The sequence below is a fragment of the Mauremys reevesii genome, linkage group 4, assembly GCF_016161935.1.
Source record: "Mauremys reevesii isolate NIE-2019 linkage group 4, ASM1616193v1, whole genome shotgun sequence".
Classification (NCBI taxonomy): Eukaryota; Metazoa; Chordata; order Testudines; family Geoemydidae; genus Mauremys; species Mauremys reevesii.
Window position 1 is genome coordinate 40,581,455 of NC_052626.1, and position 25,701 is coordinate 40,607,155.

The 25,701-nt window shown below is 43.8% G+C and overlaps 1 protein-coding gene across 7 annotated transcripts in view; it reads left to right on the top strand.

The window, feature by feature from the left end:
* The window catches only part of POMT2 (protein O-mannosyltransferase 2), a 42,820-nt gene that overhangs the window by 8,456 nt on the left and 8,663 nt on the right, over positions 1-25,701 (top strand). For 5 of the 7 annotated variants that reach the window (XR_005597775.1, XR_005597776.1, XM_039535778.1 and 2 more), the window contains exons 6-18: positions 2,587-2,746; positions 6,147-6,253; positions 8,558-8,640; positions 11,011-11,120; positions 13,242-13,308; positions 14,311-14,383; positions 16,441-16,519; positions 17,333-17,484; positions 18,857-18,948; positions 20,073-20,149; positions 23,358-23,429; positions 23,713-23,772; positions 23,976-24,081. Coding sequence is in view for 5 of the 7 variants with exons in the window: in XM_039535778.1 (XP_039391712.1) it covers positions 2,587-2,746; positions 6,147-6,253; positions 8,558-8,640; positions 11,011-11,120; positions 13,242-13,308; positions 14,311-14,383; positions 16,441-16,519; positions 17,333-17,484; positions 18,857-18,948; positions 20,073-20,149; positions 23,358-23,429; positions 23,713-23,772; positions 23,976-24,081 (1,238 nt within the window). In the remaining 2 variants the exon portion in view is untranslated. The remainder of the gene's footprint in view (positions 1-2,586; positions 2,747-6,146; positions 6,254-8,557; positions 8,641-11,010; positions 11,121-13,241; positions 13,309-14,310; positions 14,384-16,440; positions 16,520-17,332; positions 17,485-18,856; positions 18,949-20,072; positions 20,150-23,357; positions 23,430-23,712; positions 23,773-23,975; positions 24,082-25,701) is intronic. The other 2 variants (XM_039535779.1, XM_039535780.1) reach the window with 1 other exon arrangement.

Below are 25,701 nucleotides of genomic sequence, written 5' to 3' on the forward strand. Positions count from 1 at the left end.
CCTTCTATACTATTATTCCAGTCATATGAATTTTCCTACCAAGTCTCTGTGATGCCAGTTATGTTGTAATTGATTATTCACTAGTATTTCTAGTTTTTCCTGTTCATTCCCCATGCCTTGGATTAGTATACAGACATCTAAGATGTTCATTAGATTTCCCCTCTATTGTCCCTCTTTTCTTTCCTTTGTCCCTGCTCTGATTTCCCATGTTTCTCCCAGATTCTGACGCTTCAGTCGTGTCTCCATATTCTGGACTTACATGTAGGCTTTTGTATCCTGCCCCTGTTGAACCTAGTTTAAAGCCCACCTCACTAGATTAGCCAGTCTGTATCCAAAGGTAATAAGAACCTTTATCGACTTATTACCCTGAAGTCTTCCCCTTTTTTTGTTATGTGGACCAAATTTCTTTTTAGCAGTCCTGCTCGAGGAGATGAAGCCCTCCTGGCGACACCATCTACTTCTTTGCATGGCTGCGTGGAAAAGGGTTAAGGCTGGGAGAGACATAGGAAGTACATTGGAGAGAGGATTGAGTAGAGAATGGGGTATGAAAGCTAGTGTGAGCAGAAGCATTCACAGAGATATTGATGGTGTGGATCTATGCAGGAGCCTTGAAGGTAAAGACAAGAAACTTGAACTTACCCTGTGATAACAAGGGAAGCCGGTGGAGGGCATGATGTGGTCAGAGCAGTAGATAGTTAGATTTTACCACCTGCTTTGCTCTTAATGGTAAGACTTTTGCATGTCCTCTTGCCCCAATTTCTAAGGCCCAATTTCTTTGTTTCCAGGCCAGGGGAGCTTTGCTTTTTCATAATGGTGAGCCCATGAATATTTATAAAATAGTGTAATTTTGGGCTTCAAGGACTGGTATCCTAGCATTTTTTGAAGTGTTTACATGAGATTTCTGAATGAAGCAGTAATGTGTTCCAGGCTAGTTGGTCTATGCATATCCAAGAGGCATGATCCTGCTTACAGAGCATTTTGGGATCCTGAAGAGTTTATGTAAGGTGGAGCAACATAGGGCATCTTCCCCACAATGGAACCAAAATCAGATGATGTGATAACGGAAGTATATACTCTATCATAAGCCGACCCGGCCAAGATGGATAAGTAAAAATGGAAATTTTTTATGATCCATTCATAAGTCGACTCTATAATTCAGGGGTTGGCAAACTTTGGCTCCCAGGCCATCAGGTTAAGCTGCTGGTGGGCCAAGCTGGTTTGTTTACCTCAAGCGTCCGCAGGCACGGAGGTAAACCTAAGTAAACAAAGTGTCCCGGTGTGCCAGCTGCTTATGCTGATGGGCCGGGACAGCAACTGGTGGGGAAATTTTTTGGGGGGGAGAAGCTGGGGGTCAGGGGAATAACCCGTGACGACCCCCCACAAGACCCCACCCTGAGGCCAGGACCCCCACACTCTCCCCATCCCATCCCTTCCCACCTTATCTGGGGAGGGCCAGGGGAAGATGTCTCTGGACTGGCTGGAGCTGCTCCGGCAGGCTGGGCAGCACGGCTGCAGCCTGCTCTGGCAGGCCAGACCGGGCGGCACGGCCAGAGCATGTTCCAGTGGGCTGGGCCGGGCGGCATGGCTGCAACGTGCCCCGGCAGGCCAGGCAGCACAGCCACAGCGTGTTCTGGGGGGCGGGGCCGAGTGGCACGGCTGCAGCCTTCCAGCCCCGGAGCTGCAGCTGCTTTGGAGGCTGAAGGGAAGCGGAGAGACTCTGGGCTCCCTTCTGGCTCTGCTGCCTCTCTTTGCTCCCTCTGTTGTGGGGAGAGGCTGTGTGTCTCTATACCTGTTCATAAGCCAACCTCCTTCTCTGGTGCTTCCCTTTTTTACTAAAAAAAAAATTGGGCTTATGAATGAGTATATACGGTAAGCTTTACCCATTTGTGGTCTGTACCATTGTGTGAAATGTGCTGTAGAATTGACTGTGCTGTCTCAGTGTGACTGACTACAGCAGACATGGCTAGTGTGGCCCATCTAAAGTCACACAATGCTGCCTGCAGACATCCTCCACTCATCTTTTCCCTACTGTTTGGTTTTAGTCTTGTTTCTTTTGCTGTCGTTAACACTTGCGCTGTGGATAGGAAGATATTCTACACCAGTATTTTTCTGATATAGGCCTATTGAAGATACAAGGAGGAGCATAGCCAATATCTGTCCCCCTTCCATGTCACAGGCCTTTGACTCTTCCATCCTTGCCATGTCATGGAGCAAGAGTCATAGCACTCCTCTCTGACCCAGGCTCCTGTATGTGGACTGTCACCAAACCCATTAGGTCAGCTTGTAGGCTGTGGTTCTGTTCCCCTCCTGAAGCCCTCCTTATAGGGTTGGCTAGGTTTCAATAGAGGCCCTTTACAAACATCAAAACAAGGGTGCGCTTGCACCCTTCCAAAATTCATGAAAAATGTCAACTTTATTTCCCCACTTCCAGTGAAAGACCCCTGAGAAATGGAACAGGAGGCAGTGGTAACAGGTTTTGCAGTTGCCCAGGGCCTGCTCTGAGCAGATGATTTCCTGTTTGTTTCAATTGGTGCTGTTTGCATTTGTAGCCATCATTAAACGTGACCTGCTCTGTCTGTTGTGTAGGCCGTTTTCTGCCCCCTGGTGGTTCTGTCTGAGTCTGACTGGGGTCAACCTTGCTGGAGCGATAGGGGTGAAGTTTGTTGGCCTCTTTGTAGTCCTCTTGGTTGGACTGAACACAGTTTATGATCTTTGGGAGTTGCTGGGGGACCTCAGCCTGTCACTGGTGAGTGTCCAGAATTTTTCTTTATATTTAGTGTTTTTCCCCCTTGTTAACTTCCCTGCTTTTGATATTCATGAAAACAGCTTATTATCAGTTTGTCTGTGGAAGACAGCTGATAGATATTGAAGCCAGATGATGACTGGAATTGAAAGGTATAATGAAAAACCAGGCGCCTCCTGTGTTTTTTTTAAAAAAACAGCAACTACTATGTCAGCAGGCTATAATGCACCCAGAGGGTCGCCATTGTTCATTGGAGAGACCTCTTGCCTTTTGGGTTGCGTGCATTAGATTTCATTCTAGATTAAATGCATATTAAGGAGGGCCAGACGATATCCCATAGTTAGCCATCATCTGGAATTCTACAGTGTGGCCTTCTAAAGAGAAGTGCTTCCTGCTAGATCGGGGGTAGTCAGTTATTTGTCAAGGTCCAGACTCCAGAAAAAATAATAACAATAATGGTAATAAGTGTAAAAAAAAGATTTCAAGTTCTGTTTAAAAATGTCTGGAGATCCAGATTTGGCCCATGGTCTGCCTGTTGACTACCCTTGTGCTAGATGTTCCTAATTTGCTGCACTTAATATGCTTGCAGTGGAGCAGGTGGTTGCTGTCTTCATTTACAATACAAGGATACAGACTGCGAGGGCATGTAAAGCTTCATTGGGATCCAGTGGCTTACTTGTAGTGTATACTGTGTGACTTGCAGTCTCTACAAGATACACTGTTGTGTTGAAGATGAAGGCAACTGTATCCTGCTCCATTTTACACAAATGCAGCACAGCAGCTTTTAGACTCTGGGTAACTTGCCAATGCAGTTGTTGAAAGGGGAAAGGTCGGGTGCTCTGGCTTAAAAAATATTGCATACAGTATCTGGGGGCTGTGAAATCTGATGTTTATTACCTCAGAGATGTCTTTGGTATCCCATTTAAGATCTTGCAGCGAGAGAGACTATTCAAGCACATCTTTTTTAAAAAAAGTGTTAAATTCTTCTTTTGTCTCAGCCTGTTTTGAAGTTTGAAAATTCTGTTTCTTCCACTTACTGGTTTTGTCTTTTCTTATTTCATAAATATTGTTTTTTTTCCTCCCTGCTTTGTGGTTTGTATTCCCTGATTAATGCGAATCAATATGGGCTGCAATGATACAACATTCCAGCTCCAGAGAGTGTTTCTTGAGAATAGAGTTAGTTAATGGTATTTTAAATGGAACAAATCCATCATCTCTAAGGTTTCTGTCACAGACAGCTGCAAAGTGATTTCATTTGTGCTGTTGGCAGCAAAAGAGAACCCCTGAGTGGTAGAATAGATAAAGAAATTTACCAACTCCAGAAAAGAGAGACTTGCTGAATAATTAACTATTTGGCAACCCTTCATCAGTTACTCTGAAAAAGAACTAGTAAGGTAAAAGCCTAAAAGCATGAATAATTTTTCTCCATATTGCCTATGGAACTAGTTTGGTTTGTTTACATGTCATTTATTTGGAAAGAAATTGATTTCTAGAACCTGTGCCTCATCTTGGCCTACTGCTGTTTTGTTCAGTGCTCTTTAGTGATGTCATATTTTTCTTCTTTTCTCAAAACAAATACAAATAAATAGTAAAAATAGTTATTATAACAAAAAGAGATTTTTGTAAAAAGAGAAGTGTTTTGTGCTAATCCAAGTTTGGGACTGGGGACTAGATTCCTGAATTTTAATCCCAGCTCAGATGTTGATTAACACTGTGGCTTTGGTTATGTAATTTAAACCAACATTTTCAGAAGTGGCATTGATTTTTGGGTGCTCAACTGATGCTTTGGGCTGGATTTTTTCAGAAGTACTGAGACAATGGCATCTTCTACTCCTGGGAGAATTCTGCACCAAAAAATTAAAAATTCTGCGCACAATATTTTAAAATGCTGCATATTTTATTTGTCAAAATAACTGGAGTGATTATATTGTGTTTCAACTGTTTGGGTAATTTATTTCAAAATACCTGTCAACAAGTATGTCAGCAATACAGACACTTAAAAAAAAGATTTTCCCAGGAGTAGAGAATTAAACATCTACAACAACCCAGTTCCAACTGGGGGGATGCTGGAGGGGACTGCGTGGGCATCCCCCTAGAGCCCAGACATCTGCACCCTGCTCCCCTCAGAGTCCAGCCACAGGGCACCCACACTCCCCTCCCATCAGACCCCAGCCGTGGGGAACCTGCAGCCCAGACACCTGCATTCCCTACTCCCCAGACTCCAGCCGTGGGGTACCCCCCTAGCCCAGACATCCGCACCCCCCTATTCCCTCAGAGCCCAGCCATAGGACATTCCCACTTCAGACAGCCTATCCCTCCAGTGCTTTTACTCCCCCCAGCTTCTTTACTGTCCTACCAGGGGACGTGGTGCGGCCCTGCAATTCCTCACCCTTTGCCAGAGCTAGGTCTCCCAGGCCCTCTTCTGTCCCTGGGTTGATGAGGATCAAGCCGGGCAGCCAGAGCATAGAGAGCCTTCATCCCCATTGGGCTCTCCACTAACTGTGAGCTGGGCTATGCAGAGTACAGCAGCCCTTAGGAGTGGCCAGCAGCTCTGCAGTCCCAGTTCTGCAGGGGAAACATGAAATTCTGTACAGAACATTAATTATGCACAAATTCTGCTTTGCACAGTGGCACAGAGTTCCCCCAGGAGTAATATGCCATTGACTTCAGTGGGTGCAGGATCTGGACCACAACGAAACATAGTCACTGTTTTCCCTATTAGTTTAAAAATAATTTGCCTTGGTGTTAGGAGATGGGAGTTGCTTTACTTATCACTTAGCTATTAAGCTCTTACAAAAACCTAAGATAGATAGACACCCGATTAAACCTGATTTTGGCAGCCTTAACCGCTGTATATCCAAATTCTTAGCAAATTTGGGTAATCAAGAAGCCATTTTTAGACCCACATCTGAGAGAACCTCATGATTTCCCCTAAGACTCTTATAAATTGGTCCTCCCTCATGGTTTCATTTTCTCCCTTCACCACATAGCCATAGTTCCTACTCCACAAGCTTCTCCCCACTCTTAATTTATTTTAAAGTTCGGTGCTACCCCAATAAACTATATAAGCAATATGGGCCTGATTTTCAAAGGTGTTAATCTTGGGCCGCTCCCATCAACTTCAGTTGCAGAAGTGGGTGCTGAGCATTTCTGAAAATAAAAACTATTTTTTCCCATATTTTCAAATGAGGCCACTTTTTGGGGAGCACATTGGGAGAGTGTGGCTTGGCTTCCACCTTTCCCTCAGCCTATTTGGGGAAATCTTGCAGCTTGCTAAGGAGCTAATTGGTCTTGTGTGCCATGGTGGTTTGTATGAATAGTCTCCCACCACAGGGGCACTCCTGCCAGTCATAATCAGGAGAGTTTCTGCTGCTGCTCTGTTTGATTTGGATTCTGTCTGCAGGTCACACTGGGGAAACACTTGCTGGCTCGTGTATTCTGCCTCATCCTGCTGCCACTTGCACTCTACACAGCTCAGTTTGCTGTTCACTTTGCAGTGTTAAATAAAAGGTATTTCTCAAGCTTTCCTACTTACTTTCTCCCTCAGGCCAGAAAGAAAATCACCTCCCCTTCCCTTTGAATTGAGAGTCACTGTTTGTTCTGCCTTTAGTAGTTTTAAGGTTTCAGCATCAGAAACACATTTACAAGCCACATCTTAGCCTAGATTCCCGCCCAGACTAAAACATAGTTCTTACAGGGAAGACTCTGTGCACACCAGCCAGCCAAATCATGTTAGTAGTAGTTGGTTCAGCTGGCACAGAATTCAGAAACTCTGCTTAAACGTGGTTTCCTGCCCAGTGTAGGTAGATCCAGATACACCTCTACCCCGATATAACACGAATTTGGATATAACACGGTAAAGCAGCGCTCCGGGGGGGCGGGGCAGAGCACTCCGGTGGATCAAAGCAAGTTCGATATAACGCAGTGCCACCTATAACAGGGTAAGATTTTTTTTGGCTCCCGAGGACAGCGTTATATCAGGGTAGAGGTGTGAATTTAATTAAATCAGTTTAATATATTTATTTGTACAGAGACTTAGTAGCTATTTAAGTGGAAACTATAATAGTAACTCTGTCCCCTTCTGTATAAGTATCTTAAAATGTCTTGCAGATGTTAATTAAGTCTCACAGCTCCCCTTCCTCTGCATTATTTGACATAATTATCCCCTTTATACAGAAGGGGAAAGCTAGGGGAACTGACTTGCCCAAGATTAGAACCTTCCTCTGAGTCCCAGTTTAGTATTTTAACCACCCTCCTTCCATTCTGGCCCTAATCAGATTGAGACAGGGCTCAGATGCCTTTGTTTTCGTCTTATTTGTTCACTTGGTTTCAGTAGTACCCACAATGAGAGCTGATTGGAAGGTAACTTTTCTGTTTCATGGTGGCTACTTCCAATGTTTTTAAATTTGTTTTCATTCTGCATTGAAATAAAAACAAAACATTTCAAATGTTTTCACGCAAACAGAAGTTCTGTGTGTTTGAGAAACCAGTCTTGCTCTGTAGCAGGGGTGGCCAAACTTACCTGCCGAGCCGCATACAACAATCTTCAGATGTTCGAGAGCCGGGACATGCCTCCCAGAGCTCCAACCCCATGGGGTGTGCTTGCAGGGCTCAGGGCTTCAGCCCTGTGGGAAGAGGAATCTTGGGGTTCCAGCCCCGCGGGAGGCACCTGTGGGGCCTTGGAGCTCCCTGCTAGGGCTTGTGGCTTCAACCCTGCTCTTGCTGAATCTCTGAGCCCCTTCTCCCTGTTGGGCAAAAGCCCTGAGCTCCTCCTGCCCCGAGTCTGGTAGGCGAAGAATGGGGGGTGGGGAGAGAGTATGGGGAGTTTTGCGAGCCACACTTTAACTGTAAAAGAGCTGCATGCAGCTCACGAGCCATGGTTTGGTCACCCCCGCCCTAAAGCCTGGTGTTTAGGGTCCTGGCTTGGGATATGGGAGACCCAGGTTCAAGTCCCTGCTCTGCCTCATTCAGAATGGATTTTTCATCCCAGATCACTCCAAATCAAGTTCAAAAAGAGACTTTAAACATGGTTCTCTCACATCCCAGGCTAATACTCTAATCAAAGTATTCTCTACCTCCACACACCCAGGTTCTGGATCCAAAAACCTTCCTGACAAAAAAAAATGTGCGGAACCTGGTACATCTCCACAAAACACACAGGTTTTGATGACATAGCTTATTTTGGTGAAATTTCATTTCACCAGAAATGTTCTGACCAGCTTTACTCGTAATACGGTAGGTGTCTCCAAAGAAAAGATTGATGCTGTGCATTGGGAATGGGTGCGACAGATTAGTAAGGTTGTCAAGGAGGTGATTGAGCATATAGTGGTAATAGAAGGCTAAGGTAATAGCGATTTAAAAATCAGTAAGATCTATGAATTCTTTCTATTTACTCCTCAGACATGTAGGTATAAGTCAAGTAGTCTCACCACAAGTATCACAGCAGGAGTGGGTCTTTAGTAGCAATAGAGAGGGGATGTGACTTGCCCAAGGTGAGACAGTGAGTCGAGGAATGTGCCACTTTCAAAGAAAACTCACTGTTCTTCATACAGAACTAAAAGGATTAACTTATGTTGGCCATAGAAAAACCTTGAAGCTGTTGAAAATCACCTGTGAGAGTGTATTTGTCCTAGCCAGGTGAGTCAGAGCCCATTGTGAGAGGTAGACACCTACGAGAGCTGAAGTTCTCTTTCCCCGGCATTCTGAGGCAGACTAATTGTCTTATCTGTTTCCTTCTTTAAAATGATTTGGTAATGCATATTTCAGTTCTGCACACTTGTTTTCACAGTCTGAACATTCTTTGCTCTCTCCTAGTGGGCCTGGGGATGGTTTTTTCAGCTCTGCCTTTCAGTCCCGACTGATTGGGAACAATCTTCACAATGTCTCCGTTCCAGAGCGTAAGTGTCAAGTTCCTTGGGGAAGTAAACTCCTCAAACTAACCCTGGCACACAACTATGTCTTTAAAAAAACCAAAATACTTTGTTAGCCAGTCAGCAGATTCACCAGCAAGAGTGAGCTTTGCTAGAGATTAGGCTGAGTGTCGGCTCCTGCCACACCTGCTTGTCTGCGTCACTAGCAAACGCTTCGAGACTCTGCCAGTCTAAATCTTGCCTTGCAGGTAACAATCAGTGAATCCCAGTTTGTGAGTTCCCCAGATATCTCCCTGCAGTGTCCGGTCCCTCTTGCTGTGATACTCACAGAAATTAAGTTCACTTCCTCCAAAGAGACAGTGTGCACACCAGCGTGTTGGGTTAGCTGGTGAGTCACACTTCACTTTACTATGCATCACTGAGATGGCTTTGTAATAGAACTAGAATAAATTTAATGATAAAGAATAGAGATTTAGATAATACTAAGCAAGAGAAAAAGAGACGGTATAATTACAAACAAAACAAAATAAAACAGACTTTCTAGTGTCTAAAGCTTAACAGATTACAGTCTTTGTCTCAGGCAATTTCTCACCTATAATCAGTTCCCAGAGACTTCAGCTCACATGGATGAAGGATCTAACTTTCATAGATTCCAAGAGCTCTAGCCTTTTTAGTTCTTTAAGTGATTTATAACTAAAATGTCTTTTTGTTCCCTTATATTACCTTGTAGCAGGGGGCACTCATCTGTTGAGTGCTTCCTGCTGCTGGGTGCAGTACTGCAGTCCTTTTCCCACTCCTGGCACCCCATGTGGGTTGTCATCCTTGCTTGGCGGGTCTTCAATAGGTTGGCCCTCTGGCCAGGTCACACCCTAGAAGGGGGGTTCATTAGGATTGTAACAAAAATCCAACCAAGACTGACTGTCTGCTCTCACCAGTGTCGTCAACCCCAGTTCTGGGTCCTTTAAATTCAGCCCTTCACTTGGGCTTCCAAACAAGCCTTGTCCTCTTCTCAGGGTTTACACCACTTTGTCTGGGGGGGAACCATGGCCTGCCCACTACTGCCCACAACCCATAGACCCTATAAACAGCAGCCATGTACTGCTCACTTCAATTCATTGTTGCTAGTTCCCTGGGCCTTTTCCCACCTGGCCCCTTTAATTTCACCTCTTATCTCAGGGTTAAAGTTCTCAGGGCTTCTCTCTCCCAGCTTAAGCAAATGCAGCCAATTGAGCTCCTTTGGATAGAGGGGAGAACCTTTCTTGCCCCTTTGGCCCCAACCAGGAGCTGATCTGCTAAGGCTCTGAAGCTCATTTTATCTGAGCCTGCTGGTCTCAGATTGGTTGCTTCCATACAGCCTCTCTAGGCACGCCTGGGGGACTTACCTTCACTGCTCCTTTCCTAGGATGGAGTGTAGTAGGCCAAGGGGGCACCTGCAGGGAGCCACAAAGGCCTGGTACACACGGATACTTACAGTCCATTGTCTGTGCTTCACCCCCAGCAAATCTTCCTGGGTGGAAGACTCTGTCCCCGTGTGCTTACTAAGCTCTTTCTTCCCCTGCTTGTTAGCTTGGTTGCTTTGTTTACCTTGTATGTAAATGTACTTTCATTGTCCTCTCCTGTAATCAAGCCAGTCAGACAGGAGAATCCATATTCCTTTGTCTAGGACAGGCTTGATTTATGCACTGCCTCCAAAATACATTTTAAGAGTATATTTCCAGCACATGTACCTAATTCTTTGTACACATACATGCATCATGCAATGATATTCATGACCAGCATTTCACCAGTTTACATGTGATACTTTACATGTCACCTCTTAGACACGTTCACTCCTGGGTGAATTCTATGTCACTGCATGTGCAGAATTCATGTCCCCCGCAGATTTCTTTGCTTCCCCACAGAAAATGAAGGGAAGCAAAGGGAAACTGCTAGAGCAGTGACATGCCCTTTCCCAGCAGTGCAGGTGAGTCGTTTCCAGTGCCTGGAAGAGCTGGTGGAGAGGTAAATCGTTGTACGGGGGCAGGATTAGGGATGCCCATGGGCATAGTTTGGAGGGGCAGAGGGACAAACAGAGGCAGGGTGCCATTGCTCCCCTCCCCCCCCTTAATTCCCCAATTAAGGGAGGGTGCCCCTCTAGCTTACTGACTTTGCAGCTGGACCCTGCCTCCTGGGTTCTAATGCTGGTTGTCCTCCCCTTCTATGTTCTAGGGACTATAAGGGAGGTGAAGAGCCACTAAGTGAATTTGATGCCACCTGGTAGCTGACTACAATTATGCATGAGAAGGAAAATAGGCTTGCCTCAAAAGAAAGAGAAGTGTCTATATCTTGAGTTACTGTACTATAGCTTGACTGTGAGATGACAGGAGAGCCCTTAAGACCTGTTGTCTCCCCTTTCAGACCTGGCCTATGGTTCTGTGATCACAATGAAGAACCTTCGGATGGCAGGGGGGTACCTTCATTCACACTGGCACTTGTACCCTGAGGGTGTGGGGGCTCGTCAGCAGCAGGTCAGTGTGTCACTCTACCACTCTCTCTCACTTCTGCCAGCATGCTCTGCTGACTTTGGAGCTTCCAGAAGATTTATATCCTCTAATAAAGGCAGCTGCTCTTTCCCGCTGTCATGTTTTTATCACGCTGCTTGGACAGGTGCAACTCTTTACAGTTCCCCTTTTGAGATTTGGCATGACATTCCTAAAGACCTACTGCACTGAGCATTCGGACATAATGGTGATAGAGGCCACATAATTATTTATATCCTATGCTGGCCTTTGAGAACCACATGAGGGGGTGAGGATAGGGTGCTGAGCTTTGCCCTTGTTTGGAAATCCTAGCAGTACAGGTGCCTGAATTCATACCACTCTTATGCCAGGACGGGTGCCCTGCAATACTAAAGATGCATTAAAATAAGGAGGTTGTCTTGCATGCCAAGACAACATAAAAAGAAAGAGCAGCTGCCACCTCATGGAAAAGAGTGAAAATCCTTATGTTTAAAACAAATCCACTTCTTGATCTTGAAGGGGGCATTGTTAAGAGTAAGAGCAGAGGAATGGGAGTCAGGACTTTTGCTTTCTGTTCCCTGCTCTGCCACTGACCACCTCTGTGATCTTGGAAAGTAACTTCCTCCTTTTGGCCTCAATTTTCTTATCTCTGTTTTGAGGATGATGATGAAAATGATGGGAGTTTGTGAGGGTTCGTTTATTAGATTAGATTTATATTTCTTTTGATTTATAAACTAACAGTAGTAAGAGGCACCAGTCTGAACTCTGTTGACACCTCTGAAAAATAATTAAAATGATAATAAACCAAAGAGAGAATCAGCAACCCCATAACATATAATACTAGTGAATGAGGCAGCACAAAAATAAAGCTAATTTCCCATCTTCTCTAAGCATCACCCCAGCAATATCTGCTTCCTCAGCAGATATCCTAAGAAGACGTGCTTTGCAATGCGTGCATTAGTGTCTGTAAAGTGCTTTGAGATCCTCGGATGAAAGCTGTTGAGGATAGACATTTATTTGCTTCATTTTCCTCCATTCTCTATCACTCGGAACAATCACTTCAGGAATAGCAAAGACTCCCGTGGCACCTTATAGACTAACAGACGTTTTGCAGCATGAGCTTTCGTGGGTGAATACCCACTTGCATCCGACGAAGTGGGTATTCACCCACGAAAGCTCATGCTGCAAAACGTCTGTTAGTCTATAAGGTGCCACAGGATTCTTTGCTGCTTTTACAGATCCAGACTAACACGGCTACCCCTCTGATACTTGACTTTAGAAATAGGATCTCAGTGTCTGCACCTGCTGCTTATTCCCAATCAGCAATTCTAACCATCCCTTGGTGATATTTGCAGTTTGTTGCTGTGGAAGTGATCAAGATGTCAGGCCCAGGATTTCTGATACCAACTGAGGAATATCAGGAAATTCGTGTTTGCAGAACAGAAGATCTTGTTGTCGAAAGAGCCTCTGAACTAAGACTGAGAGAAGAGATAGAACCATATAGATAGGTCATTAAGTCCATTACTTCTTGTCCTACCTTCATCTGCAGCAAGGGAAATTTAAGTTAGATATTAGGAAAAACTTTCTAACTGTGAAGGTAGTTAAGCACTGGAGTAGGCTTCCAAGAGAGGCTGTAGAATCCCCATCATTGGAGGTTTTAAAGAACAAGTTGGCCACCTTTCAGGGATGGCAAGGACACCTGTCAGGGATGGTCTAGGTATACTTGGTCCTGCCTCAGGGCGGGCTGCTGGGCTTGACTTCTTGAGGTCCCTTCCAGTCCTACATTTCTATGCTTCTATGTTATGACTTAGAAGTTATTACCAAGGATGCACAGCACTCACAGAGCAATAGGGGAAAGGCAGACAGAGATATTGCAGCTACAAGTGACATGACACACATTGGTAATACATAACTCCATTAAACAAGTAAAGAATGTGTCTGGGTTAAGCAATGTCCAAGAGCCAGGACTTTGTAATTTAGGGACAACATCACAAAGTTATCCTATATTTAATTTTATTGTATCAGCACTGGATGCAATTGGTATTTTTGCCCTGCTGATTGATGGATCTTGTACTTTGGCTAGACCCTGACTTATTGGTGAAATGAAATGGTTTATTATTATGTTTCCAGGTCACTGCCTATTTACACAAGGACTTGAACAACCTGTGGGTTATAAAGAAACATGACTCCAACATAGGTAAACAGAACTCTAGCAAAGTGGACTGTCTGATGCTTACACTTTTTTTACTACTATATTCTTGGGATCTCTTCTCAAATAACAAAGCATTATTGGGGGTGAGGGAGATTATCAATCACATCTTCATATTCCTTCAAGACTGTACAGGTGAGATGTCTTAACTTTGCCCAACTGATGGCTGCATTAGTAACGTGCCAGATGACCAAGGACTGCAATTTATAGGTATAAAATGGGGCAGATTGCAGTTACCATTTTCTTTAATTCATATGTGTGGCCCACAGAGCTTGCGGATCCCAGCATGCAATATTCCATTGATCTGAGTGGAAGGCTCCTTTGGTAAAAATGGAATACACCTCTACCCTGATATAACACGACCCGATATAACATGAATTTTGTTATAATGCAGTAAAACAGTGCTCTGGGGGGCCAGGGCTGTACACTCCGGCGGATCAAAGCAAGTTCGATGTAACGCGGTTTCACCTATAATGCAGTAAGATTTTTTGGCTCCCGAGGACAGCGTTATATCAGGGTAGAGGTATATTTCACATTAGGACTGGTTGTCTATGCAGACCACATCTTAGAACACAGAAGCTATATGTGAAGCATGCTTGGTATCTAGGATTTTCTTCCTGCACTAGCAGCGCCTAATAAGATTAAAGTTGATTGGCTGCAGCTAAAAAAGCAATCCTTGGTATATATTTAAAGTATATATGTACTGAATGTTGAGTGTTGTTTTCTCAGCCTTTCTGATGTACCCAGGGGCAGCCAATCTTTTTATTTTAGGACAGTATGTGCTGTCTGGAAGCTTCCATTATATGGTTCCAGGAATAACAGTTGGGACTGGTCCTTGGTCTGATTCTAGGGGTTGCACTGAGTCTATGGTCCAGTGACGTGAGTTTGCTGAGCGCATCCCCTGTTTGGCTGGGGATCAGCATTCTGAAACGGTCTCTAAGTGTATTGATCCTTTTCTAAACCCAGTGCTATTATCTGTTTTTCTGCCAGCAGATCATTTAGATCCTTCCTGCTCTGTGGAGTTTGTGAGGCATGGAGATGTTGTTCGGCTGGAGCACAAAGAGTAAGGTGTTTAAGAAATAATAGAAAAATATAAGAGGTTGTATCTCCCAATCCATGTTTTCTGGAAGTTGAACAGAATTAGCATTTGCCATAGGATTGGTAAATGGGGATGGTGGTGTGAGATCCGACCTGCCAATGACTAGAATTAGGCTAGCACAAACCTTCAACAAGTTCTTTGGTGCTGTGGACCAGGGGTTCTCAACCTTTTTCTTTCTGACCCCCCCACCCTTCCCCCAACATGCTATAAAAACTCCCTGGCTCACCTGTGCCACAACAACTGTTTTTCTGCATATCCAGTAGATTAAAAGCCAGGGACGGCATTAGGGGGTAGCAATCAGGGAAGTTGCCCAGGGCCCAATGCCACAGCGGTCCCGCAAAGCTAAGTTCCTTGGGCTTCAGCATCAGCCCTGCACTGTGGGGCTCGGGCTTCGGCTTCAGCCCCGCACAGCGGGGCTTGGGCTTCAGCTTTCTGTCCTGGGTCCCAGTGAGTCTGCTGGCCTTGCTCTCTGGTTTATTTTGGAGGACCCCCTGAAACCTGCTCACAGCCCCCCAGGGGGCCCTGGACCCCTGGTTGAGAGCCTCTGCTGTAGACTTTTCTCCATATCTCTATTTCCAGCATGGAATTTGTAGCATTTCCCTCTGTACAGTCCCATATTTTGAATGGGATCTCTGAGCCACTATCTTTTCTTGGGATGAGAGACCTCTAAACAGCTTCATCACAATGACATATTTTTCTTTTTGAGAGAACCATCTGCAGCTCCTGAGAAATCTATCCAGCTCCATGGTATGCAAAATTAAGGGCTATTCCACAGCAAGACAGGAATTTCATTAATTCTATTGTTTCTGACCAGACCTGTCCCGCCATTCCAGTTTGGCAAGCAAGATAAGTCCTTAACTTTTGCCTAACATACCAGGAATATGGGGCAAAAAGTACCCTCATTATTGCCTTGTACACCTGGCTTGTCCCTGCTGAAGTTCCAGTCAGACACTGAGACTACAGCCATGAAACTGTTTAAAATGATATGCAGGCTTGTCTTGAGTCCTCCCTCTTCAATGAATGGCAGAGAACCCTGGTGTGCTGGTTTTAAATCTGCATTTACCCTCCTTTCACTGCGCAACGGAGGAGTTTGCCCTCTCTGAGCATTCATTTATTTAAATATATAGGACTTCAATTGACCTGCAAATTGTGCTATATTACTCTGTGACCGTCAGTATTGCCTTCCCCAAGCATTTAAAAAGCATTAATCAGACCCCAAAAAATCATGAGATTTTAAAAATAATAAATGTTGGGTGCTTTTTATTGGCCTTTTGGCTTTTGAACCTTGTTGAGGGTCCATGTTTTCAAACTTTTCTCTGCAACCACGAGAGCTAGAAACTTACTTTTTGTAGGGGAAAGCTGAGATTCTTAAATAATAAACATGATTCCAGCAGCTGGGGCTTTAAGAAAAATACCAGATATGAGAGTCATGATAAAATCATGAGTTGGCGACACTGGATCTTGTCAACTCTCACATGCAGAGGGGGGCTGGGCCTGGGATAGAAGAACCGAGAAAAATGTAGGAGCTGCACAAATGATGCAGCAAGTGATCCTTTTTCTTTTGAGTCCTAGCCTAATGGTTCAGCATGGTGCTAGGGGATTTTGTGCTGCTAGAGGGTGCAGTCTTTTGCATGGAAAATAAAACTAACTATCAAGAGTGGTCAAGACCTCAAAGACCTCATGGCATGTTTTGCAAGAACAGGGATGTTAGCCCTAGTGCCCTGAGTAATTGTATTCTTAAAATCCTGCCTCCCAGTAGTTTCATTTGAACTATTCATTTCTATGTCCTAAACTGTAGTGTGGCATAGTCAGTATGCTTTTGAACTTCTCCAGAGGTGGTTGAATGTGGCCTGTGAAGTGATTCCTATATATATATGGTTCAGAAATAAATTTGTAATGCCTATAAAGTGCTGTGGAATCTGTATAAATGAATCTTTATTGGTGACCAAAATGAAAGCTCTTCACAGAAACCATTCTCAATGTAAAATTGAAAACTGTGTTTTACTTGTGATTAATTTCAGGACTTCTAGAAATCTTCACAGTCACCAGCATGAGGCCCCCATGACAAGGAAGCACTTTCAGGTCACTGGATACGGAATAGTAAGTGAATAGTAAGAATAATTCTTATTCCGCTTGAGGGAGGTTCTTCCCAAGACAAAAGATTTACTCCTACTTTTAGTTTTTTGTCTCTTAGCCAGTTTCTTATCCATGAGAACACTTACAATGCATGAAAGTACACGGGAGGTTATAATGGAAGTTGGAGCTCATTACACAGGTTAATATATGATGTATGTCGGTGTGAAGGAATTAGAATAGCACATAATTAAGATCTTTCCAAAATGTGCACATACAAAGAAACAGCTTTAAACTATCACCACAACCCTAGCTTTGTCAGCACCAGACTCTTTAAATTCTAACTTTAAAGCTGCCAGTCAGTTATTATTTTCTGTACACTGCCTTGCGGTATAGACAAATGGCTTCTAGGGTTTAAACTGAGCAGTGCTCTGACTTTTGTAAATGAAATCTGCTTTGAGTCTTAAATGCCCTGAGGCAAGAGACTATTCAATAAACCCACTATGCTGCCTAGCCAAACCATCTGGTTTAAAATCCCTTTAAAATGTAACTTCATATCTTGAGAGCCACATATGAAGTTGAAGCAAATAATTTTGGAATTGGTGAGGGAAAATATGTAGGTAGATAGTAAGCATGGATACATCATGCATTGCTGGTGTCTATAAAATTCTGTTCCTGCTGGAGAATCCCTGTTACCACTCAGGAGGTTAAGCTGGGTCTGATCCACTCAGTTTTGTCAACACTGTAAAGTTTCAGAAGCTCCTGTTTTCTGTGTCTTGTTCTCCAGTGACATGTGCTTTTGGTTTTTTGTTTTTTTTTGGTGGTGTGTTTGAATGATAGAATGGAACAGGAGATGCCAACGATTTTTGGCGGATTGAGGTGGTGGGCAGGAAGGCTGGGAAACGCATTAAAGTCCTACGGAGTCAGATCCGACTGACCCATCTGGCCACAGGATGCATACTTGGGTCCTCTGGGAAGACGCTGCCAAAATGGTAAATAATCTCAGCCTAGCTTGTGATTCTTCCTGCCAGAAGTCTCATGCTAGCAGCTGATGTTCCTTTTCTTACACAATTGACACCAGATCCCCTTGTTCAGTGGCACTTTTTAATCTGAACCGGAGAATACACACCTTTATATTTTTTCTCTATTCTTAAAAGGAAAGGGGCATCTGAAAAGTAGAAAATCAGAGTGAAATCTTGGATGAGAGTTATGAAATCTACTACAGTGAAGGGGCTAGCAAATGGCATTTCATGAGAATAAAGTCCTTTACCAAGAGGTCCATCCCAGACATCAGCATGGGGGTGTGCTTCAGCCCTGTTCAAGGGGGGCTAGCGTTAGGCATGAGTGATGAGTTCATTTTCCATAAACCAGTCAATCCTTGGCCTTTGCAAAAAAATAAATTGTCAGCATGGGAGACCGTTGTACTGAGAATGATTGCAACATAGACCCTTGGAAACTGCGACTCTTACATCACCAGCTCATTTAAGTGTAGGAGCCACCAGTGACCTAAAGGTTGTCCCATTTCACAATCCTCTGAACTATCCAATCCCTTGCTGTTATATTTATATTGGTTCCTATTCATTTTTTAATGGGAAGACCTGGACCACAATAGTGTCCCACACCCTTCTCTCCTATGTGTGAGCACAGATCTGGAGTATGAGAGCAGATGCAACAAGTGGCTCTGGAAGAGGAAAGGTTTTTATTTGTTCCAGGTCTCTGGAAAAGCCCATGCATGCTGATAGTGCTCTCATTGATAGTCAGTGATTGAGTAGCCTGAGGTCACCCTACCTATAGGGAGGTTGTTCTGTAGTTTCCCACTTAAGGGTCTCATATTTTTCTGAGCATCTAGTACTGGCTGTTTTGAAGACAGTGTAATTGACTAAATGAACAATTGGTCTGATCCGCTATGGCAATTTCTTTGTTTTTATAATGCAGTTGCTCTAGCTATGAATTGACTTTTAAAGTAATGGTGACTGCTTCTCCTGGGGAGAATCTAAAAGTTGACTTGAAGTTGATGGGAGCTACAGATATTCAGCTCCTCTGAAAATTAAGCCACATATTTATTTACCTAAATATGGATTTTGGTACCTAATTTGAGGAACCCCAATATGGAAGTGTTGCTCTTCATATATACAGCAGTCTTGTGACCTTAGATACTCCTGAAATCCAGTCCAGTTTCTGTTTATACTCTGATAAGGGAAGACTTCTGGGTACACAGAAATGAATCTGTTAGGTTGGATGCTGCAGTTGGTGCTAATTGATAGCTGACTTTGGGCAAGGAATGTCAATTTGAATGAAAAATTGAATTGTAAATAGTGGTTCTCCTTCGGGAGGTAGGTGACTGACTGTCCTGCTGTTCCTCAGGGGCTGGGAACAGGTGGAAGTCACCTGCACTCCATATGTGAAGGAGACTCCCAATGCCCTTTGGAATGTTGAAGATCACATCAATCCCAAGCGTAAGTGATGAAATCTCTTGGACACTATGCAGGTTGGCTTGTTTGTTTTCAAGGGGAGAGAGTGAGGTTATCAAGAGGTCAGAGCAAGGCACTCAATGTTTGGGATCCCTAGGTTCTGTTCCCAGCTCTGGTACTGACCTGTTGCATGATCTTGGACCAGTCACTCTGCCTCCATTTCTGTATTGTAAAATGGGGGGATGGTGGGATTGTGAGATATGGTGTTTATAAACCACTTTGAGATCCTCAGGACCTGCAGAAGGGTGAAGTATTATGGAAGAGCTGGTCACAACTTGATAGTTAAAGTTGTAACTGATGTTTCACTATTTTAAGCCCCCCTTACCAGCTTTTTAATTGAAGGAGCTATTCTGAATGCAAGTGTATAATAGAAGTTTTTAGATGATTTTTAGGAAGTGTAGGATCTTCACTGCCCTATTCCACACTTGCCTCATTCTCTTTTCCAGGAACATTCCAATAATGAGGTTGCTAGAATTGTGACATGGGGTAAGAATAGAGTTGAGAATGCCTGTTGTGACACACAGCCCCTCCAGCACAATCCAAAAGTTAGACCTGTGTCACAGCCTTATTCACTGTCTGATTGGTTTACGTGTTACTCAATACCCTGATTTTTATCACACAACTTGCTTGATTCGACCTCATTAAAACCCACTAACATTTTGCAGCCTTTCAGAAGTACTATATTCAACCCAAGAGAAATAAATTCTGAGCTGTTCATTTGGTCTGGAGTCTTCTCCCACTGTCATGCATTTTGCATTCTCCCACTCATGGCTGATCTCTGGATAAAGAATAGTCTATGAACAGTGAGGCTCTTATTTCTGCTTAAACACAGAGACTGTTTATTTCAGGGAGTTTTATCTGTTTCTCACGCTTCTGAAAGTACAGTGGGAAATCAAAAAGTAGATCAGTTGTGAAATTCACTTGGGGATACTTTCTTGACTGCAAGAGGTTGTGTTTAGAATATGAATGACATGCAATGAGAACCAAGGAGGTACCAGAAGAAGGTTACTCACAGATTTGATACAGGAGGAGAGTGTTTATTGTGTGTGTATGTATTAAAGGAAGGTAGCATGTACAGGCTTCTAATTCACCTGTTTTCTTTTCCATAGTGCCCAATATCAGTCTGGATGTTCTGAAACCTTCCTTCCCAGAGATTCTCCTGGAGTCCCACATGGTTATGATCCGGGTAGGGTCACTTTTATTTTAGATTGTCATGTGTGTGTTTGTTTTTTAACTCTTGAGCTAAAAAGAAACATTCTGTACTATGATGTCCAGGGAATAGCAGCAGTCAAGATAGGACAGAATATATATTGGCATGGGTTACAAGGATTTATACTTAGAGAAGAAGGGGATGGCCTTATGGTTGAAGTTCTGAAATGGTACTTGGAAGATCTAGGCTCAGTTCCTGGCTGTTCCATAGACTTTGTATGACCTAGGGCAAGTCACTTAATCTCTCTGTGCCTTATGTTCTCTTCTGTGAGACAGGGATATTATACTTCCCTACCTCATGGGATGGTTGTAAAGATAAGCTCATTAATGCTCATGAGGCACTCAGTGCAGTGATGGGGGCCATAAAAGTATGTGTATAAACACTTGGGGGATACACGAACATCTGATGGAAAAATTTAAAAAGACAAAAACCCATTGTTTCAAATACTCTTCCATGTTCTGTTTTTTGCTTTCCTCTTCCCTCATTCTTTGTCACTGAGGATGTTTGCAAAAAAACAGATTTGTTTTTCTTCAGAGTTTGACTGCTCTTGTTGTCTTCTCACCTGAGACTGTTTTGTATCACCGTGTCTCTTCTCCTTTCTGTGCCTTAGTTTCTCCATCTGTAAAATGGGGATGATACTGACCTTATGAAAGACTCTGAGGCTAATGTGTTGTTTGTAAAGCTCTTTTGAAAGGAAAAGGGCTCTAGAAATGCTCAGTAACGTTATTAATACTAGTCATTTCCATGGCAACCAGTTACAATATTGCTTTATGTAAGGAAGTATCAACATAACTGTTTCCACAGAAGTAATTTTCTTGTCTCGAAATGAGGACTCTTATTTCAGACTAAAGGAAAACCTATAGGAGTAGCTGAGCTGTTAAATAGCTAAGATCCTGCTTCTTCCACACATGTTCTCAGCAATAAAGAACCGGAGAAGAAAAATGTAGAGAATACTTGGTCTTGGTAGTAACCTGGGAAACATTCACATTTGTGTAGTAATTTTAAGATATGGGTGTCCTCTAGGATGCAGCTACTAGAGGGTGACATGATCATGCTCTTTGTTGGACACTCCATCTAGCGAAAGGCATTAATGATGACCAACATTCACTGGGTGTGTATATATTCACACACAAATCTATGTACACAAAGTATCGGGTGGCATAGGGAGAAACGCCTATTGTTAAGCAACACTTTCTTTTATACGACTTTTTTCAGTTGGCAAACTTTAACTGAAATTTTCCATGCTAGCTGTCTGCCTTAGGTGGAATTTTTCAGTAAAATTTCAGCAAAAGTAATTCAGGCATGTCTCAGAGGTTTGAGGGGAAAAAATACTTTTGTTTTTCCTATATTGCCCCAAAAAACCCCACCTTTTAAAACCATTTAATTGAGAAGCAAATATTGTTTCCATCACTTGGAACAGCGACTTGAAATTTACTAGGGGGTTTGTTGTCCTGGTGTCCAGGATATGTCTGTTGCTGTCCCTATGAAAATCACAACATGGGGAGGTGGCCTGAGCAGGACTTTCCCTGCAGTTGCTCCTCCTGGTTGCCAGGGGCTGCTGTGGCACTAGATAACAGTACTGAGAGCAGGTAGACTCTTCCTCATGTGCTCTCAGTGTTCTCTCTGCTGGCGCCCAGCTGACCCAGGCAACAGGGAGGAGAAAATAACCTGACTGATCTGCAGGTGGGTGAGGATCCAGGCCTGTGGGGAGGGAGACTGAGACAGGGGTTCAGGGAGTAGCAGGAAGACCGGGGTGAACAGCAATGGGATGGTAGAAACTGGGGTGAGCAGCTGTGTGGTGAGGTTATGAGACATGGAGCTGAGGGGATGCAGAGCAGGAGGAATGGAATGAGTCAAAGCAGGCAGTGAGAAGACTGAGATGAGGACAAACTGGAGGGGCCAGAGGCAGAAGGTGTTAGGCTTGGCAGGAGCAGATACAGAATGGTTCTTAACCACTAGATTCCACTCCCCTCAGATCCTGCAATGAAAGCCAGGATTCCTGAGTCTCAATATTCCTCTGCTGCCAGCAATAGCTGTAAACCCACTGGCAAAATGTGTGACTCCACTCCCTCTAGTGGCCAGCCTCAGCGTCAGGAGTCCTGTGGAAAAAAATATTATGGGATCATGTAATTTAAAGACATTATTGTAGTGCATATGCACAAGAGAGCTGAATTAAGGTTACATAGGCAACCTTAATTCTGGTATTTCCTAACTTTTGAGTGCTTGACCGTGTACTATTCTCTTACTGTAGATTTCTATGTGTACTTTTTTATAGAAACTATGAAAGGAGAATTGTTCGAAAACAGCCTCTGATACTCTATGTCCAGATTTTCATTTCCGAGGTTCTGTACGCTTGGCTGTGTGCATGCAGATTAGGGCATTAAATAGCCATTTTGCTGGTACAAATAATCAGGCATGGAAAATTGCTTGCATACTTTTAGAGGATTCAAACTCTGAATCTAATCCTTTATTTACCATCAGATGTCAGCTGCTTCACAGGTCACTGCTTCATGTAAATCTTGGGCCAGGTTTAGTGCTGGCAGTTACTGTGAAGCTCCTTGCCCAACTCCTCTCTGTAAATGATATACAGCCTAATGCTTGGTTTATATCTGGAGTTTAGTGGGAAGGTCTCAGATTCAATCCAGTATACTTTACCTGTGCTCTGAAGATGGTGGGCTTGCTTCCTGTTGTTTAACAGCCGTAGAGCAGAGAAGTTGACTTTTCAGTGTGTGTACAATTGGTGCAATTAGAGGGAGAGGCTTCCAGATACACAGCAATGTATATGGAATGGGGACCTATACTTGGTCTCTGATTGTGATTTGCGGGTCAGCCTGGCATCTCTCTCTCTCTTACTGGTGCATGAAGCAGTCCCCAGGAAATTTTTTGCCATCACTGCATGCTGCTGTAATGAGAGAACAGAGTACGGCCTTACAATAAAGTGAAATAGTTGTGGGGATTTCCAGGAGCTAATCTACTGCAAAGTAATGGGGTAGTAGGAACACTAGCAAAGCCTGATGTTTAAATCTAGGTGCTCCTGAAAGGGCTTAACCTTCCTAGGGCATTTGCTTATGCACACCTTTGAACATATCAGAAACAGGGTTATTCTTCCTAGACAGAGAGCTGCCATGCAGAACTTGCAGCACAACTGCCTATTGACTGTAATTTTCTTCTCAACCGCCTATAGGGAAATAGTGGCCTCAAACCAAAGGAGAATGAAGTCACATCCAAGCCTTGGCACTGGCCCATCAACTACCAGGTATGCTGACAAATCCACCTTCCTGTCTGATTGCAAGTGCTTTTGATAGGGGTCTGGCACCCAAACTGTAGAGCTGTGGGACTGCATCTCTTTATTAAAATGCATGACTATGTTTCAGCTGCTGCTGAAACAACCTTTTTGTTGGCACGAGAAGAAACTTATCTCACCTTTCTCACTGCTGACTCTCTGTGGAAGCCTCAGTGAGTTTGAAGGTTGATTTGGGCTCACTAGGCACAAACCCATTTTAATTTCCTCTGATACCCTTTCCCTGTTCCTCCTCCAGGGCCTGCGTTTCTCTGGAGTCAACGAAACAGATTATCGAGTTTATTTGCTGGGGAACCCGGTAAGTGGGGGATTTGCAAAACAATGACTTCTGCCTTTAGCACATATTAGTTTTCTCCTGGCTTTCCTAGAGACAGTGGCTCCCTGCCTTTCTCTTCTCTAGTTGCTTTCTTCCCCTTCTCTTCTGTGGTTTCACTTAGCTTTCCATCACGTCTTTTGCACTCTCTGATACTTCCATCTCCTCCTTTGGTCTTTCCCACACAGGTAGTCTGGTGGCTGAATCTGGTCACTATTGGATTGTACCTCCTAATGGCAACTTGCGCTATTGTGGCTATCAAGAGGGGAGTTCAGCTGACAGTTGAATTCAAAGGTAAGTCCAGCTCTCCTACCCTACTGCATTTGTAGGCTTCAGTGTTGTGACAGTTTGTCATCCTGGTTTCCTGCTGCAGGAAAGCTGATTCTCTCTCTGCTATGGAACACCAGACCACTCAGAAATTGAACAAAATGTGTTCAAGAGGAACATGACAGCAATGAGTACAAGTATTTAAAATGTATAATGCTATAGAAATGCTAAATCTTATACCTGGAAGGATGTAAATGCCAAGAAAGGGGAGAGGAATTAACAGTTTTTTCAGGCTGTAAAGGACCCTTATGAAAATCTTTTCTGACCTGCATAGAATGGTACAGATTTCACTCGGATATCTCATCTAGCCGAACAAATTTAAGTTGAATTAAAGCATATCTTTTAGAAAGACATCAGCCTTGATTTAAAGTCTGTTTTTAAGAATTGTTCATATAAATACAAGGAGTTGTAACTAAGAGGAGTGGGATGAAATTAAAAACCAGGTAAATTTAGGCAGAATATCCAGAAAATCATCCTGACACTGAGAGATACAAAACTATGGAACAGCCTTCCAAGGAAAAATGCAGGAAGCCCCATTCCTCTAGTCATATAAAACTGGACTGGACAATGCTCTATTAAAAATCCTGTAGGGAGCAGTCCTACATTTGCTCGAAGGGGGGTGGTCTATTGGATCCCTCACTGGTTCATGACTGTGTGATATGTGCTGTATTAATATTACACATCTGTGTTGAAAGGAGAAATGCTAGCTAGTGCCCATTAGGGAGCTGACAGAGAGAGGGTACTAGGAGGAGGATATTAACAGCCCTTTCTCCCTCCTTAGCCTCTTCCATCTACAGGTTACAAAGCACTTCACAAACCCTAAGGAATCCAGTCTTACAATATCCCTCTGACGTAGATCAGTGTTTCCCCTATTTTACAGATAATTGGGTAGGAAATAAGGTTCAGAAAGGTGAAGTGATTTTTAGCTAAGGCCACTGAGGTTAGGTCTACACTGTGATAAAAGATCCGTGGCATTGCCATGGCTGGCATAGATCAGCTCAGGGGTTCTAAAATTGCAATGTAAACCTCCTGGAGCCCAGGCTCTGACATTGTGAGTGAGGAGGGTCTCGGAGCCCAAGATCCAGCCTGAGCCCAAATGTCTACACTGCAGTTTTTAGCCCTGCAGCCCAAGTCCTGAAAGCCCAAGTCAGCTGGCCCGCGCTCAGAGACTCGGTACTTCACGTTTTTTACCGCAGTGTAGACATACCTATAGTGAGTTATTGACTGAGCTGGAAATAGGATCCAGGTCTCCTGCCCCTGTTCCCCTGGTTCTAAATCCTAGACCACATTCCTTTCCAGGGAATGGGCTGACAGTGAGGATCAGGGATGGCTGTCCAGAGAGAATCCTAGAAATCAGAGATTGAAAAGACCTGTTAAGCCTCATCTAGTCCATTGTCCTGTGCCACGGCAGGATTAGTCTTTACAGGACCCCATGTTAGCAAGACCAGCCAGGTCTGTGACCAGGTCTTCTGCAGGTCCGTCTTGTATGGCTTTTCCAGTATCTATTCATTGAGGAAGATGCTATTGGTAGGTATTTCTGTGTGATTCATTTTCTGCATGAATAATGCAGGTGGGATATTGTGGGTA